Raw genomic sequence first — 18938 nt, forward strand, 5'->3', positions numbered from 1 at the left:
CACCAATGTGCAGCATCCACCCGGATGATGTGACTGCAGCCATAGTGCGCCAGACCACTCACCACAGATCAGCTATCTGTGGGGAGGAGAACAGAAGCCAGTTCAAAGATGGGGATTATTAAGAGGCCATGACTGATAAAGGCCAATTGGAAATTTGGCTAAAATGCTGAGATTACACCCCTACTCTTTGCAAGAAATGCCCTGGGATTTTTAATAACCACAGAGAGTCAGGACCTTGGTTTAACATCTCATCTGAATGACAACACCTTTTTTGTTACAGTACAGTGTCCATGTCCATGTCACTATACTGGGGCATTAGGACCTACATGGACCACAGGGTGAGTGTCCCCTGTTGGCCCCACTTCCAGCAACAACCTTAGTTTTTCCCAGGAGGTCTCCCATCCATGTACTGAGTGTTATGACTGCTGGCAAACTTGCTGGCATGCTTCAATTTGTGAGCAATATTGGAAAACATCAGTAGGCCTGCAATACAATAATCACAGCTGAAAAGGACAAAAGCAATGATCTGATAGACCCTAGTTATTCAAACAGTACACTCTCCATAGGATGAAAACAGAAGAAGAGTAGTCATGAGCTAGCAAATGTCCTTTTCCTCCTCTGGTTTGAAGGAAAAGGCTGATCAAGTGACTCTCTCAATCTTTCACATACATCTGCTCTCTCCCTCTCTTCCATCCATGGTGGCAACTGTATACTTTCATTCCCTGCATCTACTAGAGGTTATTTCCAGTATAACAGTAGACATTTGTCTTCTTTCTGCTCTAGACGTTCATCCAGGGAAGCAATGGCTAACCACTATGTCCCCACGATGTCTGGAGGCTCAGTAAAGGGCAGACAAAAAGTATATTTTCATCTTCCTCCACCACTGGAGAACCAAGGCAGGAAAGCAATAACCAACCAGAGGGTCTCTCTACCTCTGGAGGCTCGGGCCAGGGTAGCAATAGTAATTCACTTAGTCCCTGTTCCTCTGGGAGCTTGGGCCAAGGTGCATCTGCAATTGACTAAGGTCTTGGATCACTTGTCTCCCTCCACAACTACTTAGTTCTCAAGGAACAGGTCACAGAATTATCCATCTGAAAGTTTACAAATGAAAGGCCATTTGACCCACCTAGCAACAAGTTCATTCAGTTCATTGTTAACGTCGTCCAATTGCTTCTAAAATATGTTTGCATTGAGCCTTTCTGTACTGCAGCTGCATAGCATGGGTTTCATAGATATGCATTTATCTCCAGGTAGCTTACCTGTTGTTGTTAACCCGAGTTATTGATTTGAGGTGCTGAAACATGTACTGAAATAAAGTGTACATATTGTAAATCAAAAACATTTCTCAGCATTCATATTTACCAGGAGAGGGTCAGGGTAAGAGAATCACTAACACCAGACATTTATCAATAATATGAATGTGGGTTAAGTGCAACCAACAAAAATGCTTTAATGTAATCTTTCTAATATTTCTTTGACATTTATGGATTGTTACAATTTTTTTCTATACCAACTTGTTGCGCAGACTTGTTTTGAAAAACGTATACCTGAAGCAGAAACCTTTCTTTGGTATTCAAACATCCCACATTAGGGTTAGGGTTAGAAAATCACTGACACCAGACATTTATAAATAATATGAATGTGGTTGAAAATCAAATAGTATGAATATTTTCTTGGAATCTCTTTAAATTTTTGGACTAGTCAATGTTATTGATGAGGTATTAGATTGTGCACAATTCCCCAAGACTTGTTACCAAAATATTCCCCTTTAATTGATTCCAACACTGAAACTAGCATAATATGACACATTTAAACAGATTGGACACTTGATTATCTTCAGAATTTCTCAGAAATTTTAACCCTAATACTCCCCAGTAGCTGCAACTTCCCTTGGTTGTTATTCTTCGAGCTCACTTGGCCTTATCATATCCTCACATGGCCTCATGTGGCAATGCTATGCTGATAGTGTTCAGCTCTCCTCCCACCTTACTAGCATTTTTGGCAGATGTCTCCTCCATGATGACCAGCCACTGTTTCCAGTTCAATGTCTCCAAGGCTGAGCTAATCTAAACCCTGGCCTAACATCTTCAACAACAACCTTATATTCACACATTACAACTTATCTGTGAATTCCAATAGTATTCCAGCATACTCCCAGAGCACTATCAGGCACTGCTAGGGCACAGAGATCCATTTCATCTGGCCAATTGGATATGCTATATGGATATATGTTATTGGATATCCTGGGGCTGCAAGTCCTAGGAACTGTTAAACTAATCTCTTTGGGATATACAGATGCAGCCATTCAGTATGTGTGGAAGATCTTCCAAATACCTCAAAAGTAATGTGTTGCATTCACTGGGTAAAGATGATCAATATGTGACACTTGTGATGTATTAGATGTTAGTGAAATGATTGCTTTATTTTATCTGTTTCTCCACTGTGCATGTTTAAATCTGCTTAATACAGAATATTAATATGAAGTTTTAAAGGAAAACTGTGGTTACTGAAAATAAAAACTGAAGGCGCACTTTTGAGGTATATGGATGAAATACCGTGTTTTCTAAATATACTAAATACCATTTGCAAATTGCAAATTTCAGCAAACAATTTTAGAGGCTTTAAAACCATACAGTATCATAATGTATGTCCAGTATATTTATATGGCATATGATCACACTGCAACTCACGTATGTGTACGCTACTGTTTCAATATACTGCATCTGCGGATATGACTTCATGTAATTTGCATGTGTGGAACGTTGGGAGATGAGACACAGTGGGAGTTTTGTTTTCATTATACTGTGAATCAGTCCCTGAGGGATACCGTCCAAGGTTTCGACATGATAAAAACGTTGAACCTTTTTTGAGTTTGCATGTGAGAAAGGGGTACCTTTTAAGAAGTCATGTACTACTCGCAAAGTAGCTGATTTGACAACCTTAAACAGCTTAAAAAGGATTTGAACCACTCACCTTGGAGTAGTGTGCACCTGTCTAAACCACTGTGTTAAACTGCTACTTGGGTGCAGCACCTAAGACATTACACTTTATGAGTATTTCATTGTCCATTACCACTATGAGGACAACAATTTTTTTAAATGAAATTCAAGATGTTTCCAAAATATCCACAAGTGATACTTTAGTTGCCAACATATCTTTAGTTACATGATTCCATATTAATATTCCTTATCAAGCAGTATTAAATCAGTTACAACTTTTCTTACAACCATAACAGCAAGTGTTCTTATCTCAATGCAGATGTAAACCTGAAAGAAGCTCATCGCATTCACAGCAAGTTAGAGTATAATAATAAACTATTTTTATTATATCCAAGTGATTTTGTTTTTGTAAAATAACTGTTTTTTAAATACCTTAATATGGAGTCTAAATAGTTTACAACTTAAATTTGGGAATTGGACAAAGATTGTCCCTCAGCATTGACTGAGATTCAAAACCAATCATTTTCTGGCGACAGCCCAGATACGTCCATGTATCACATTAAGCATTCACTGCTCCACCTGGTGGTCTTACAAAGTAGTGTAGTTCCACAATGAATATTTTGGAAAATGCACAGCACACTAAAGTGTATGAGGTGCAATCTGCCGCGTTATCCAGAGTCCATTCTGCATACATGTGTTTCCCCTCTAAATGTCCATGTCTAAACCTCACTTACTGATTATGCTCTTGCTGTCTGTTAAGAAGCACTGAAACACCTTAACATTCTGCAAAATCGTAGCACTTAATGAGATTATTTGTTGTGGATTTATAGTTTTATGCTACTGTTATGTGTACCTTATGCATCTTGACCAGATGTGACTGTAATCTACAGATGTACTTTGGATAAAAATGTTTGCCAAATGTAATTTCAGCTACATATTCCCACCTACTGTACAGTTTGTCCTATACCAGCAACATAACTGATTTTATGTAGTATGCAGTAGATGTGTACTGATAATAAAATTCTACACTATCTTTTATTTGGATTATTTAAAATATTTTGAATTTAGATTCTGAAAGCTGTCTAAATAAAAGGGGAATGTACACTTTATTGCAAGGGTTAATACTGTTTAATTTGATTAAATAATTAATAATAAGAATTACTTACACTTTTCTGGACACTCCACTCGAAGTCCTTTTTGTCAGGATTGACTCGGGAAGATGGACCCTTAGTGAATGCTGAGTGCAGATCAGCGTATTGAGATGGGATGAGGGAGGGGTTGTCCTGCGGGAGTTGAGCTGAGGAAATCCTGATAGGATGACAGCAGCATGTCAACAGGCAGTGGGGACTCCAGGAGAGGATTTCGTTACATGACTAGGAAACGTTGGGATTGTGTTTAAGAAGCCAGGGGTATCCTAAAAGGAGCAGGTGTGATGGAGAATCCAGGTTGAGAAATTGGATTTGTTTTGCATGGGTGGCGCTGATGATAAGGGTAAGTGGAACAGTTTGCCGTTCAATCAATCCAGGTGACAGGGGTGAGCCGTCCAGTGAGTGGACTGAGAAAGGCGGAGATAGGGGCACAGTGGGGATTTTCCATTTCCTGACGAGTGAGGCGTCTAGGAAGTTTTCGGCAGCACCTGAATCAATAAAAGCCGAAAGGGAGATTTTAATAATTCCAGGACAAAAGCATGGAATGAAACCGACCCGAGGAAGGGGAGGAGCTTCTAACCGTGGTAGAAATTGAGTGGGCAGGTCAGGTACCGAGGGGTTTAGTGGGACAGGCGAAAAGGAGATGTCCTGGAGAGCCGTAGTAGAGGCACAGTCCTTCCTGACGGCATCTCTCCTTCTCCTCCGGGGTAAGTCAAGTATGAGACACTGCGGGTTGCCTTGGTTGAAGGAGAGGGGTGCCAGTGTCCTCCTGGAGACGTTCCGTCTTCCTGGCCTGAAGGCAAGTGTCTAATTCAACCACCTGGGAGATATTGAGATCCAGTGAGTGAGGGCTAAGAGGAATAAAGACTAGGTGGTCCTTCAGTTCCTTGGAGAGACCCTTACGAAAATGGGAAATAAGAGCTTTGTTGTTCCAGGCGGAGTCAGTGGCCAGAGCCTGAAATTCAATAATAGTCCTGTAGGGGTCATGGTCCCTGTTGCAGTGAGGACAGGTTGAGATTGACAAGATCCGGGCAAGCGAGGTCAAAAGTCGTCCGGAGTTTCTCAATGAAAAGAGAAATCCGAAAGTTTAGGAGCTGCTCTAGACAGTAGAGCTGTGGCCCAGTCCAGAGCCCTAGCTGTAAGGAGCAAGATGACGAATCCAATTGCTTCGTGATTAGAAGGAAAGCGTTCCGAGTGCATCTGAATGCATAAACAGCACTGAGCAATGAAACTCCAGCATTTCGCAGGATTCCCGCCAAACTTGTCTGAAGTAATCAGCGGCAGGGATATAGCAAGCGGCGAGGCAGTACAGCTGCAGGAGCAGGTAGCGGGGCAGGTGTCTGGGCAGGGGGCTGGAGTAACCGAGAGCTGAGAGACCTGATCCGTGAGGAGCTGAAGGGAGTGATGAAACTGGGTCAGAGCTTGCGAGTGTTGATTAAGGAGGGAGGATATAGACTGTAGGTCCGCGGGGTCCATGATTAGCACCCGGTATTATGTCAGGATTGAGGAAACGGGAAGATGGACCCTATGTGGTACCTTAGGGGGTTATACGAGAGGCAAAGTCCAAGTCGAGTTCCAAGGTTTGTAGAAAAAGGCAGGAGAGTAGATTTCCAATCCAGAATAGGGCAAGGCTGAAGTTATAGTCGAAAAGGCAGTTCCGTGAGTCAAAAGGTGAAGGTCAACGAGTAGGCGTCCAAATCTGAAGGGGCAAGACAATAGACGTAGTCAAAGGTCAGTACCATGGTTAGTGACAAAGAGCAAGAAGGAAAACAGAATCTAAGGCAAGGTGGGTGAACAAATGAACAACCAATACCAGGCAAAGAACAGGGGCTTCTGGAGGGTTTAAGTATTGTGCGAGGGAGAAGGTACGCTGATTGATAGAGTGTCGTGGTTGGCTGATTGGCAGGAGCGGTGTCGTTTAGCAGAAGTGCCCAGGGCTGGAGTGTGATTAGTGCGAGTGCACTTCTGTGTGAGAATGTGGTGGAATGAAGGCGTGACACTTTTCAGGTAATAGGGACTCCCCTCCACCACCACCGATGTGCAGCATCCACCTGGATGATGCGACGGCAGCCATAGTGCGCCAGAATGCTCACCACACATCAGCTATCAGTGGCAAAGAGAGCAGAGTAATGAAGCTAATTCATAGATTAAAGTAAATTCGCAGTAAAATGCATCCACTATCTTGTTTTCTTCTAAATTATAATTAGCAATGAATCATTTAAGTAATCTAAAGATTTGTTTTCCCATTTGTTTTACAATGCCACGCCTTGCAAAACTATTCATTCCCCTGTGTAACTATTCATTACTGTACATCTGTGTATAATCAAAGGAATTTCACTTAATTTAGCACTTCACTTAATTTAGCAAATGCACTAGTAAATTCCTTGAGATATATATAAAATTTTAAAGCAACAGTTCACACAATGATATGAAAACTCAACCAAGACCAAAGTTTTCAAGACCTATCCGGGACAAAGAGGCAGAAAGACTGGTCGCGGGGAAAAAAAGAATTAATAATAACAATAATAATAAATAATTGCTTACACTTATATAGCACTTTTCTGGACACTCCATTCAAAGCGCTTTACAGGTAATAGGGACTCCCTGTCACCACCACCAATGTGCAGCATCCACCTGGAAAAGAAAAATGGTTACTTTTTAATGAAATGTGCATAATACCACCAAAACCTACATGGATTGGGCCACCCTTCCAAACTAAGCAGCCAGACAAGCAGAAAACTGATTCAAAATGTTAATGGGGAGCCAACAGTTACATTGATAGAAGTTCTATATCTGACGGTATCCCCGTCTCTACACCAGGCTTTCCTGTATGGTTGTGTTGGAAGAATTAAGCTTTTCCTAAAAAAGACTCTTAATATCTGAAATACACTGCAGGGATGTGGCAGGGGGTTTATGACCAGTTAAGGCAAAAACTTTTATTTTGCAGTCTAAATACAGTGTATCTGGTGCAAGCAGAACAGCACATCAAACAGTCAACATCAGTCATCAGGCTAGAACGACCTCCTTCTCTTTTGTAAACTTTATTATGCTCAACTGGCAAACATGGTGGATGTCATCATCAGTATATGGGGAAGCTCCTCATCAGCAGGCACTGAAGCTTGTCAAGAGTGAAGGAAAAATAGATGGTAAAGTTAAACTAAAGTTTAATCCTAGTGGAAAATTGAGTCACCAAAGAATACTGAACTAGGTCAAAAATTCTCATTTCAGCAGGACAATTACCTGACTTGAAGAAAACTTATGGTGAGACTTGATGATTACAATCCATCAATTATCCCAAAAGAGCTTGAAGAACTGGAGCAATCTTGCCAGGAGAATTTACAACTGTGAAAAGCTGTTAAGAGAACTATCCAAAAATGTTATCAGGAGTAATTTCTGCTAAACGTGCTTCCACCAACTATTGACTTAAGGGACAGAATATTTATGCAATCATTAAATTTCACTTTACATACAGTATTTTCGGAGACTTTGATGACTTTCAGCATCCTTCACCTACAGTATACTGTAACTGCATTCAGTTTGTAAAAAAATCATAACATTCAAAAGATGCATAAATCTTAAGCAAAAATAGTACCAACATACAGTAGTATACATACTTTTGCAAGGTACTAAAAAGATGCCTACATTATATAATATATAGTACTACAATAACTGATATAGATTGTGGGAAGGTGTGGGAAAAGGTAGAATTCACTGTTGTAATACATACTGTATACTGAATAAATTAATTGTTAAAGAGATCGGATCCATGGGTTTTGAGTATTTGTGCTTCAATGCATAAGTGCAAAGACAACCAGAACAGGAGGAGGATAACAAAATAAATGCCTCTTTATTCACAGTAAACAAAAAATCAAAACTGAATAATGGCATCACACTGTTAAAATTAAACATGTAAAATCGTAACCTGTTGCAGTAAAAAAAAACTTCACTTGGTTTCAAATTGGGATTTTTTCCACAATTTTCTAAAGCCATTTAATATAAAATTATTGCATATTATTTCATATTATGCGACACACCAGTGGCTTGGGGAGCCACCGCAAGTGAATTTTTTCATATGCAGGCTTAAAAAAATGAAAAATGAAACCTTAAATGAAAAAACTAGGATTTTATATTTATAAATACTGTATAAAATGAGAATGCATACCTTACAAAACAAAACCCTGTGATCTTCTAATTAACTTCTGTACCTACTGTATGTTTAATCATGGAATTAAGATGCTTCTCCACATTGGGTCTGACCTTCCATCCATCAGTCCACTATCTCACGGCTCTTTCTCTCTCTACTGATTTTCTTGTACAGAAGCCTAAATTTCAGCATTTTAAGTAATTACCTGACCAATTGTCTTCTATCAACTGACCAAAGATGACAGGATATTCCACACAGCGTTTGGGGAATGTCGTTCACACCAGAGCTGTTATTTCGGTTATAGACATTTAGAATATAACTAAATCTTGTCCTGATTAGTGCATCATGAATGCAGCCTCATTTTAAACAACAGACCATGTTAAAAAAATGGTCGTTGTATTGCGTGGAAAAAGCATACTTGGCCCTGGCAAAATTTTTATTTTCATTTAGATGAAAACCAAATATTATGACTTAATTCAATATTTGCTTCCACAATTGTTCCAGTGTTAATGCAAAGTACTAAGGGATTCTTTGGGATGAAACACATGATATAAATGCACTTCAGTAACTGCTTATTTGATTAGATTAGATGCAATGAATGTGCTTTATATTAAAAACATGCTAAATGTGTTCTGAATTTAAGTGCTAATGTCTTTATTGTTGCATTTTAGATAATGATTAAGAAAATTAAGAAAAATAAAGTCTTAGGGTTGATCCAGATAAAGTTGTGGTTATGGTCTGTCAGGAAAAGCATTTTAGAGTCTTTGCAGTGTCCTACAGAATCATTTAATTGGTCTCACCTTAGCATGAATTTAGATCAGCTCTGCATAAAGTAATTTGTCTTCATCATTATCAGGTCATTAAGATGAGAGCTTTGGGCAGAATGCACAAACATTTTTGGTTTTTATCAGGCAGTTATCTGCGAGCCAACTTGATTAAGGTAACAGTGTTGCATTAGGGCATGAGATCCTGAAATATGCTTAGAAAAATATTTTAAAAAGATGATTTGTTCTCAAAGGAGGATATTCTTTGAGTTTTTTGTTTAGGTTTTTAATACTGAAGTTAAGATTACAATCAACAGGAAGTGAAAAATCAATTTTAAAGCTTAGGAAAGGAAAATAGATTGAATGATATTTTTATTCCATTATATGATACAGTATGCACGTTTTTTGTACATTTCATACATGACATCCTCTACTGCAGATTTTCCCAAGCAGAGGTTTTTTAGGTGGCTTAATCACAATGATTTGACAACTGACATCTACAGCCTAACGTCTTACATGGCTCTTGCATCTAATCACAAAATAATCTGTTTTGTCTGTGTAATCATGTCACTTGCATGAAAAATGCATCCTGTGATGGCTTTGAACACTAATAAGAAAGCAGTGGGGGCAGAGTATTTGATTACTTTGTATTGAAATAAAAGGGCACAATTATATGAAAGATTTGCAAAGATTGTTTTTTAACAGGGTAGTAATTAAAAATGATCTCTGCTCATGTTTGCCGTGACCTTAATTTGTAAAGTGCTGGTTATTAATGAGTGAGTTTATTTTAAAGGAAATCATTCCTAAAGACTTCATGGGGTGTCTAAACAGCCTTTCTAAATGAGGGAAGATTTGAAAAATAAACCATCCAAAACAACAAATAGAATCTAATGCATTAAATTTAATTCTTCTTATGCAAATTAGTTCTGCTAAATAAAAGAGTTTAAAAAGTACAGACATCTTAATAACGTAGATATTTTACACTTTTGACTAAAATGTTTTTTTGTTTTGCTGTTTTATGTATCTTTCCAATTTGAACTTCTGGAAATGACTCTTTTTCCCTTGCCAACTCACTCTTCTGTGAATCTGCACAGCCAGCTGTATGCTGCCACTTGGAGTATCTTTGCCACCGTCAACCAACAATGCTTTATAACCACATGAGGAGAATAGAGATGAAAGACATTTTCTTCAAAACCCACCAGTCCAACCTGCAAGTTTCCCAGTGCCTTAACACTCCACAGGGAAGTTAGTACCCACTGTATGAGTGGCCTATCCCTTCCTTTCCCCTCACTTTGTCCCTGCACCTCTTCGGGCATTCAGAAAGCTGGTTGCTGTTTTACTGAAAACAGAGAGAGCTTTGTATACAGTAGCTAACACCCAGCCTACCTTGATGGCCAACTTTGTACAGTACAATCATATGGAAACTCTTGGTCACAGCTGACCCAGCAATATCTATAATTTATGTTATTTTGAAGAAAAGTATTAGTCCCCAAAGATTACCAATTAGTTCAATCTCCCAACAAATTTATCCTAGTCTACGTTTATGAAAATAAAACAGTGGATTTTTGTTTTTGCCAATATTTTTTTTTCTGTGGTTCTCAAATTTTCTGTTACATACCCAGAAAAGACTAATTAATTTAATCATAACTAAAACAATGTTTGTATTTACCATTTGTATTTTGCTATTGGTCAAGCCCTAAACAGTTTCACTTAGACTTATTCTATTTAGACTACTGTACATAATGTCTAAGTAACTATTCTAACCCACTGTTATAGTCAACAGAGCAGAGAGTGACTTAAGCATATCTAGTATAATTTGATGTGCTGTTATTTTTATGTTGTTCAGTTTGAAAAGAAAAAAATCTGCAGCTTATTTAAATTTGTTTTTCATATTTACTATTTTTAAAGCAGTTTTGAACACTGATAAATGAAATGTACCTTACAGTATCTCTGTTTCTCTTTTAGATATGGACAGCTCGTCTTGTGATTTCATCTTTTTTTGGAGCTCTTGGGTCTTCTTATTTGTATGGCTACAATTTGTCAGTAGTCAATGCACCGTCCTCAGTAAGTCATTACTTATTTTTTAAAAGACACTGCTACATAATTATTGCTGCCCTTATTTTTCAGCACATATTTCAACAGTTGAAAAGGCATTTTCATTTAACATTGTTATTGTGATGGGGCCTATCCCATGATGCATGCCCCTTAAACAAAGGTATTTAGACTTACTAAATTAGTAGTTACCTTTTTGTTTAGGTTCTTTTGTTTAGGAGGCCAAAAAGGAGAAATACAATTGATGAAGTTTGAAATGTTTGGTAGCTGCAGTCATTATTTGTTAGGTCATTACCTGCTTAATAGGCAAAACCACATTAAGAGTGAGGGCCACATTTAAACTCTAGGAAACAGCTACCAGACGTACTCTGGCCTGTTTTTACAGTGTCCTCTTCTGGACTGGAGGAGATTTGGCCTCCCCATCCCCTTGTTAACACTGGTGTTTTAAAAGTAATAATTTATGTTACAATATGTTGAAGAAAATTTATTGTAGAAATATTTTGTGGTCACTGAGGTATATTTTAGGTATTGTGTTTTGGTATAATAGGGTATTTATTAGGTGCAAATGTGAAAAGGGTTAATGTATCTTTAAGTTTTTTGTGGGAGGTTACAGGAGGTGGAGCCTCCACAATAAAATGCAGAGGCTGAGCTCAGCTGAGAGAGTTCTCTTGTGAGATCTAAGGAGGAAGGAGCTGTGGTTGTTTTGTAATGGGCACTGGAGGACTGCAGTTTGGTCTCTTGTTGTAGCTTGCTGCTGCCTTTTGAATACATTAGGACTTTTTTGTATCTTTTTGATTGTGCTTTGGTTCAATTTGGTACCTGTTTAGAACTGAGCCCCAGTTACAGTAGAGAGTAGTCTTATGACAGTTATTGATTAAATACAATTTCCTAATGAATGTTATACTTATGTGCACAAATGTGCCTTTACTATCATCACTAAAAACAGCTGGCTGTTCTTTAGTCTTTTGTAATGAACTGAGTGTTTATTTAAAATGTTTGGACATGTTGAATATTTTTGTGCAAATTTATTTTTCACTTCACTCAAATGTGTTGCTGTCAATGATGACAGCTGATATTCATTTTTAACTCAAATGAAAACCTTCATTCTTTCACTTGTTAAATGTTACTCATCAAAGGTTAAGGCTATTCCAAGATATAAATCATATACAGTAACACATTTTAAGAACGTTTGTTTGGCAAAAGAAAGTAGAATTAGAGAAAGTTTGGAATTAGAAAATATCACTAAGGTAACTGCTTAATGACATGCATTTTAATTTAAACTCAAAATTCAGAAAGTTTTCATATGTTGTGTAGGTAACTTTCAACAGAGGTAAAAAAGATAGAAGAGTGTTCAAAAATAAATAAAATGTGACAAAGTCATACTCGACATGATACAAAGAAATGAGAAAGGTGTAAGGGAAGAAAATATTTCAGATTTATCCTCTTGAAGATTTATCTTCTTTTGTGGTGCATTTCAATCAAGGTTTCACAGTTTTCATGACATAGATCACCAAACCTCTATGGAGAAAAAATGGGTAAATCTTTTGGATAATTTAAAAAGCTTAACTGAAATCACATTGCTATCATGCCTCTGGATACATTTGATGAAATGTAATTGAAATAGATTTTTTGTTATCTTGTTGCTACCACTTAATTATTTACGACTTGAATGAAGGATGTTTGTAATGCAATGTTTAATGTCCTCTTGCAATCTTATTGCCTTAAAGGTTAGATTTTGAAAAAAGTCATGTACCACGCTTTTTACCATAGGGTGTCGCAGGAAGTCAAAGCCTACTTGGCAAGCAACAAGCACAAGGCGGGGTACACCCTGGTCGGGGAGCTAGTCCATCTCGGGGCATGTGCAAGCCAATCATACATGGGAACAATTTAGAAGCCACAGTAAAGGCCGAGGGGGGAAATTTGGCCTGGACACCGGGATAACTCCCTACTCTTCTCAAGAAATTCCTGGGGATCTTTAATGACCAATGAGAGTCAGGACCTCGGTTTAAAATCTCATTTGAAAGATGGTGCCCACTACAGTATAGTGTCCCTGTCATTAGGACCATAATCCCGGGGCATTAGGACCCACACAGACTGCAGGGTGGGTGCCAACCCCCACCGATCCCACTAACACCACTTCCAGCAGCAACCATAACTTTTTCCAGGAGGTCTCATCTCCAGGTTGACCAGGCTCAACCCTGCTTAGCTTCAGTGGGTAACCAGTTGAGAGCTGCAGGGTGATATAGCCACTGGCAATTTTTGAGAAAAGTAAAAGGACAAAACCACTTCTTTAGCACTTAAAAATGCAATGTGATTCCAAATCCTCTGATCAAATCTCATCTCAGGGTTTTAGGCATGAATGTAGATGATAGTGAATTACAATATTTCTTTCAATACCAGAACAAAGGGGAGTAATTTTTTATGTTACAAGAAAATTATTTTAAATCAAGTTTTTATTATAGTCAACGTTGGGTCTAGGGGTAGTGATGTACTGTATTCAGTTCATTTTTAGTAAATTAAATTTCATGCCTCGCAGGGGAAAGATTGAAAATGGAATATCATATTCCATTGCATCATGGAGCCTTGTATAATAATAGATATTTTATGATGTTTGAAGTTTATTATGAAATAAAAAGTGAATTTTCAACTGTAGAAGTAATCAATGTATAATATAGTGCACCAAGTCAAAATTCTGTCAATGACAGTGAAGGCCCAGGTGCAACCAGGCTGCTGATAAATCATGTAGTTTCAGAAGTACTGTAATAAAGCCTACTGTATAAATGGGAAGGGGGCAATTATTAGTGTCTGTGATTACACCTGATTTTTGAAATGGGCCGTTTTGTTAGAGTGAGTGTGATATATCTTGGCTTGGGACAGTACACTAGGATTTATGTACTATGATCTCCACACCAGAATCAGGAAGCTATGGATTTTGAGAGCTAGACATGAGACCTGTATACTGTACTGAGGTAGAAAACATGGAACAATTCAAATTATTTAATTTTCAATTATAGCAGTTCTGATAATTGAAAAGAGTTTAAGCTGAATTAAGTAAAGCAAGAGAGTCGCACAGTAGCACAGTGGTTAGCATTGCTACATTGCAGGGCTAGAGTCCTAGGTTCAATTCTGGACCTGAGGTGCAATCAGCATGGAGATTGTATGTTCTCTCCATGTTCTAGTGGGTTTCCTCTGACTGAGTTCTTTAGTTTTCTTCCTGTCCAAAAGCATATTAGTAGGGTGATTGGCTTATGGGAAAGTTGGCCCTAGTGTGAGTATGGGCCCTGCAATGGACAGACATCACATCCAGGGTGTGTTGCTTGCCTGAATAGGTTCAGGCTCCCCTATGTCCCTGAATTGGATGAAAAGGTATGAAGATGGTTAGAGGGAAAACATTTTGAAGTCTTTCCTGAGACTTTGAAACATAGATATTTATGTTGTATGTTATCTTTGTCATCGATGCTGCAAGGAAAAAAAAAGCCATTATCTGTATCTAATGCAAATTGTTTGTGTCATTTTTGTGTCAAATGTGTTCAATGTGATTCTAATGCCTCAGAATGCAGTTAAATAGTGGATAAATGAATATTTTATAGGCATTTTAATGTTGGATTGCAGATATATAGCACAATGCATATTTACTTTTTACAGACTGAACTGCACTTCATAGCATAACTACAAATTTAGACATTTTGTTTAATAAATTATTAATGAAAATGTATTTTCATTATTAAATGGACCTTTTGTTTTACTCTCATAGTATGTTAAAGCCTTTTACAACCAAACCTGGATCGAAAGATATGACCATCCCATTGAAGCAGGATCTCTGACTATTCTGTGGTCAGTAACAGTCTCCATTTTTGCCATTGGAGGTCTTTTTGGTGCTGTGGGAGTCCACCTGCTTGTAAAATACGTGGGAAGGTGAGTATGAAAGCGTATATCCATTTTCCTGAATTTCTTATCTCTATTGTCTATCAAATTATTTTAAAAAACACCTTAATGCAGTGTTACAAATAGGTGGTTATGGGAATAGTGAATATCAGGAATTATTGAGCAGTTGAATCAATAAGCAAAATAATAATAACCACCAGCATATAGATGAGTTTGCCAGGAATATTTCTGAGCAATTGGAAGAGTAAGAGGCAGATAAGGTCTTTGTTCTCTGACACAGATTTGGTGAAAAGAGTAATAATTCAGGCACACTTAGTTAAACAAATATTTATTAATATTGACAGTACACACACTAAACAACACAGAACATAAAGATACAAAACACAAGTTATACTATGTACAAACCTTCTAATAAGATATCCCAGATTTCTAACTTCCTAACAACCCAGAAAACAATATTATGCCAATTATTATTATTAATTAGAATAGGTGTGTACTGATTTTCCTCTCACAGCAAATGGCTTTCTTCACATGTATATTTAATTAAATATATGTATAATTATAAGTCTTATATATTTAATATACATGTCATATAATATTTCATATATTGTGTCTTTAGAAAGAATTCCCACCCTTTAAAAATTGCAATACTGACCTTCATGTTCTGAAGCCACTCCATTGTTGTTTTGGCTGTAAGCTTGGGGTCGTTGTCACTTTGAACTACTGTATGAATCTGCTTCCCAGTCCAAAGCTTTTTGGTGACTGGCTCTGCACAAGGATTTGCCTGTGTTTTGTTCAATTCATTGTTTCCAGTTTCCATTCAAGGTAGGATAGGCTGCTCAACACCCCCTCCCCCCCATTAACTATTGTGAAGATGGAACTAGGGGGTTTGCTGCAAAGATATCGATGTGAAAATGGGAGGGATGCAAGTGTGAGATTTGTCATGGGTGTGAGACTAGAATCAAGCGGCAAATTAGAATTTAACCTTCCTCTTAAATTCCTATTATAATGTACAGTATATTAGAATTCCATCTCTGTTCTTGGAATCAATATGTGAAGGAAGTTCATATGGAAATCTAACATGTTTGGTGTATTCAGTACTTTTGTTCTAGCCTAGGATATTCAAGAGAATTACTTATGTCATTTACTGAGCAGGTTCTTGTTGTAGGATATTTGCCTAAACATTAGGTTACCTGGACTGCACTGCATGCAATAATATGTCCAATGGTTTCTTATCATGTCCCATTTTGTAAAATTACAAACAATACATATACATTTCCAAAAAAATGAAAGTTTTGGAGTGCTGTTTTGTATTTTGAAACATGATAATACTCATATAATTTGAACCTTCAGATAAATTAAACTAATTGTGATTAAAAATTGTGAAAATACGTTGTATAGCATTTCATTCTCTGGATCAAATCTCATCTCAAACTTTTTTTTTCATGCACGATAAAACAGTTACATTATGGTAATATCAATAAGCTTAAATTTGATCATCGTAAGGGAGTATGCCAAAATCATTGTTGTCAATCATTTAAGCAGTCACTTATTCAGAGAGGTTTTGAGCATTGGTCAGACAGGATTTTAATATTCAGAGCTCTTATTGACATGTCCCATTTCCAAACAGCACATTTAAAACTAATTGGCTTGTGAGAGCTTGTGAGGGTTTGCTACATTTCCAAGATAATTCTATTTGTGTTTTTTTATACTTTCACACAAGATTTTTTTATTTATTGATTTATTGGCCTCTAAAAATCTTTGTGAATGCACTTAAACATAGCATCCTACACTCCTTTGTGTACAATGCAGTGAATACCATCGGAATCCGGTCTTTTTAGGTATACCTAAACCCTCTTAGTAATATTTCTAATCAGAACATACTACATTTCTGTTATACATTTTGTATATAATCTCAGATCTCTGCAAATTCCATGAATACATACATTAATACTGCTTGAATGTTCTTCTGTTCTGAAACTTTATCTTAAATAGTGAGAAGAAAAGCATCTAAGCACTTGCGGTATCCTAAATGAAAACAAGACTGCCAATGTTTTTCATTAACTGGGTTTTCATCAGCAAGAGTAATGGAAGCACGTACTCAGGAGAATCCATCAGATGTATTTTCAGTTCGGTGTTTGTTTAAACATTCCCCTGTGTCTGGTTACTCCCAGAGCATTTTTCTACACTCAGATAAGCAATGTGCAAGCTGCTACTTACAAATAAACTATGGAGATTAATGACCTCTTCTGCATGTCTGAAACTCAAGTCTTAACTGCAGAACTAACTGCATTTTTGTGACACCCCTTTCACATAGAAATGCTGAAAATATGTATGCTGTAATTAAAAAGGATTATGTCACTCATGTAGAGAGTTCAGTGTAGATAATGGAATCTTTTACTGTGTAATTAATTACACACTAGGTCTATAATTACACTGTGTGACTGGGAATAACTCAGATTTCAGTGTACTCTTCTGCCAATTAAGAGACATTCTATACGTGTGTAAGGCCTAAACCACTCAAGTTAATAAATAAAATTTCAGTTGAAATGGTAATTAAATATTTAACAATATGAATGATTTGAAAACACACAATGAAGTTAAATTTGTTTCATATTGAGTAGATGATGAACATATCTATTTTATGCAGAGTTTTAACCCGTCATTATTTCTGGTTATGTATGAAGTAACTGTAGAAATTATAGCCAATTTATAAGTAAATCAGTAATCATTTAGTCAAATCTGACAAAAGATGCCAAAGCAAATACTAACAGTTCACATAGAACAGGTAGTCAGCAAGGTTTTAAGGTTTAGCAGAGTTATGGGATAGAGTACTTTATATACAGTAGAGTACTTTATTATACTCATATACTTGACGATGCACAGCCAGTTCTTCCAACTTGGAAATACAGTATATACAGAGAACGACACTGATGAAAGTTCATGTTAAACAATTATTAAGTCATACAAGAATTAGGTATAGTCTGTAATTTAAAACTTAAAACAATTTATGAATATAACCTATGTAGGGGCCAGCCCTTTTATTTCACTTTGAATTAAGTATTATTAAATATTTCTAATCATCTTTGTGTACCTTGCCCAAGCAGTCTGGTGCCTCTCCTTAAATGCTTCGGAATGTGGCTTAAGAGGACCCTCTGATAAGAGACATCATAAAACATTTTAAGACAACAGTGCTGTACATTTAAAGACATATAGCAAAGACGAGCTCCATTAAGCTCCAGGCAGGATTCTTCCTAAAACCACAGGTCAAAGGTCACTGTCTATCACCCAAAAGAAGATCCACCAACTGAGGATCTGTAAAATGGCTACCAGAACCAATCCTGATGGCATCTCAGCCAATGACCAACTTGTGATGTCGCCCCATATAAACTGGAACATAAGTCATTTTTCTCTGGTTAACCACTGACTTGAAGTCCGTGGAAACCACTGATCCCTCTCTAGACTGGCAAACTAGCTTTTATGACAATGTGCCAGAAAACATTCCAAGTCACGACTTAAACTTTTCTCCAAGATGCCAGGCCATCTTGGAGATTGTAAGATTCTTCCTGAAACAAAAGAAATCTTCTGTTCATAAGCCCCCACTGTTATTTTTATCTTTCTTTTTGTCAACATCCAGAATATTCTGAACAAAAAGCTATACAGTAGCACTAAGTTTCCCTTTTGTCTACCTTGTGAACCCCAAGAAGGCAAACTGTCCACAGACTGTTTTAAAGAAAGACCGTTACTTTGGCAGAGTTTCCTGAGGCCAATGCAAGCTGGTAGGCAATGCCAGAAAAGCTCTTTCTCTCTCTCCTACCAGCACAGAAAAGTCTGAGCTCTGCCACAGATGAACTGAGTTCTGTAGTTAAACTCATCATGGACATTTGGACAACAGATCTGTTGAGTAAAGCTTCATTATTTAGAAATATTCACATCATAAGTCTCAAAATTTGATCTACCATTATAAATGCATGTTTGATGTTTAGTTCACAATAGGAAATGCATG

The 18938-nt window shown here is 37.3% G+C and overlaps 1 protein-coding gene across 4 annotated transcripts in view; it reads left to right on the forward strand.

Annotated features, from left to right (window-relative positions):
- The window catches only part of slc2a9l2 (solute carrier family 2 member 9, like 2), a 299312-nt gene that overhangs the window by 35423 nt on the left and 244951 nt on the right, over positions 1-18938 (forward strand). For all 4 annotated transcript variants that reach the window (XM_088628586.1, XM_088628577.1, XM_088628568.1 and 1 more), the window contains 2 exons: positions 10961-11059; positions 14802-14962. In XM_088628586.1, coding sequence (XP_088484712.1) covers positions 10961-11059; positions 14802-14962 — 260 coding nt within the window. The remainder of the gene's footprint in view (positions 1-10960; positions 11060-14801; positions 14963-18938) is intronic.

The sequence above is a fragment of the Lepisosteus platostomus genome, chromosome 1, assembly GCF_059453375.1.
Source record: "Lepisosteus platostomus isolate fLepPlt1 chromosome 1, fLepPlt1.hap1, whole genome shotgun sequence".
Taxonomy (NCBI): Eukaryota; Metazoa; Chordata; class Actinopteri; order Semionotiformes; family Lepisosteidae; genus Lepisosteus; species Lepisosteus platostomus.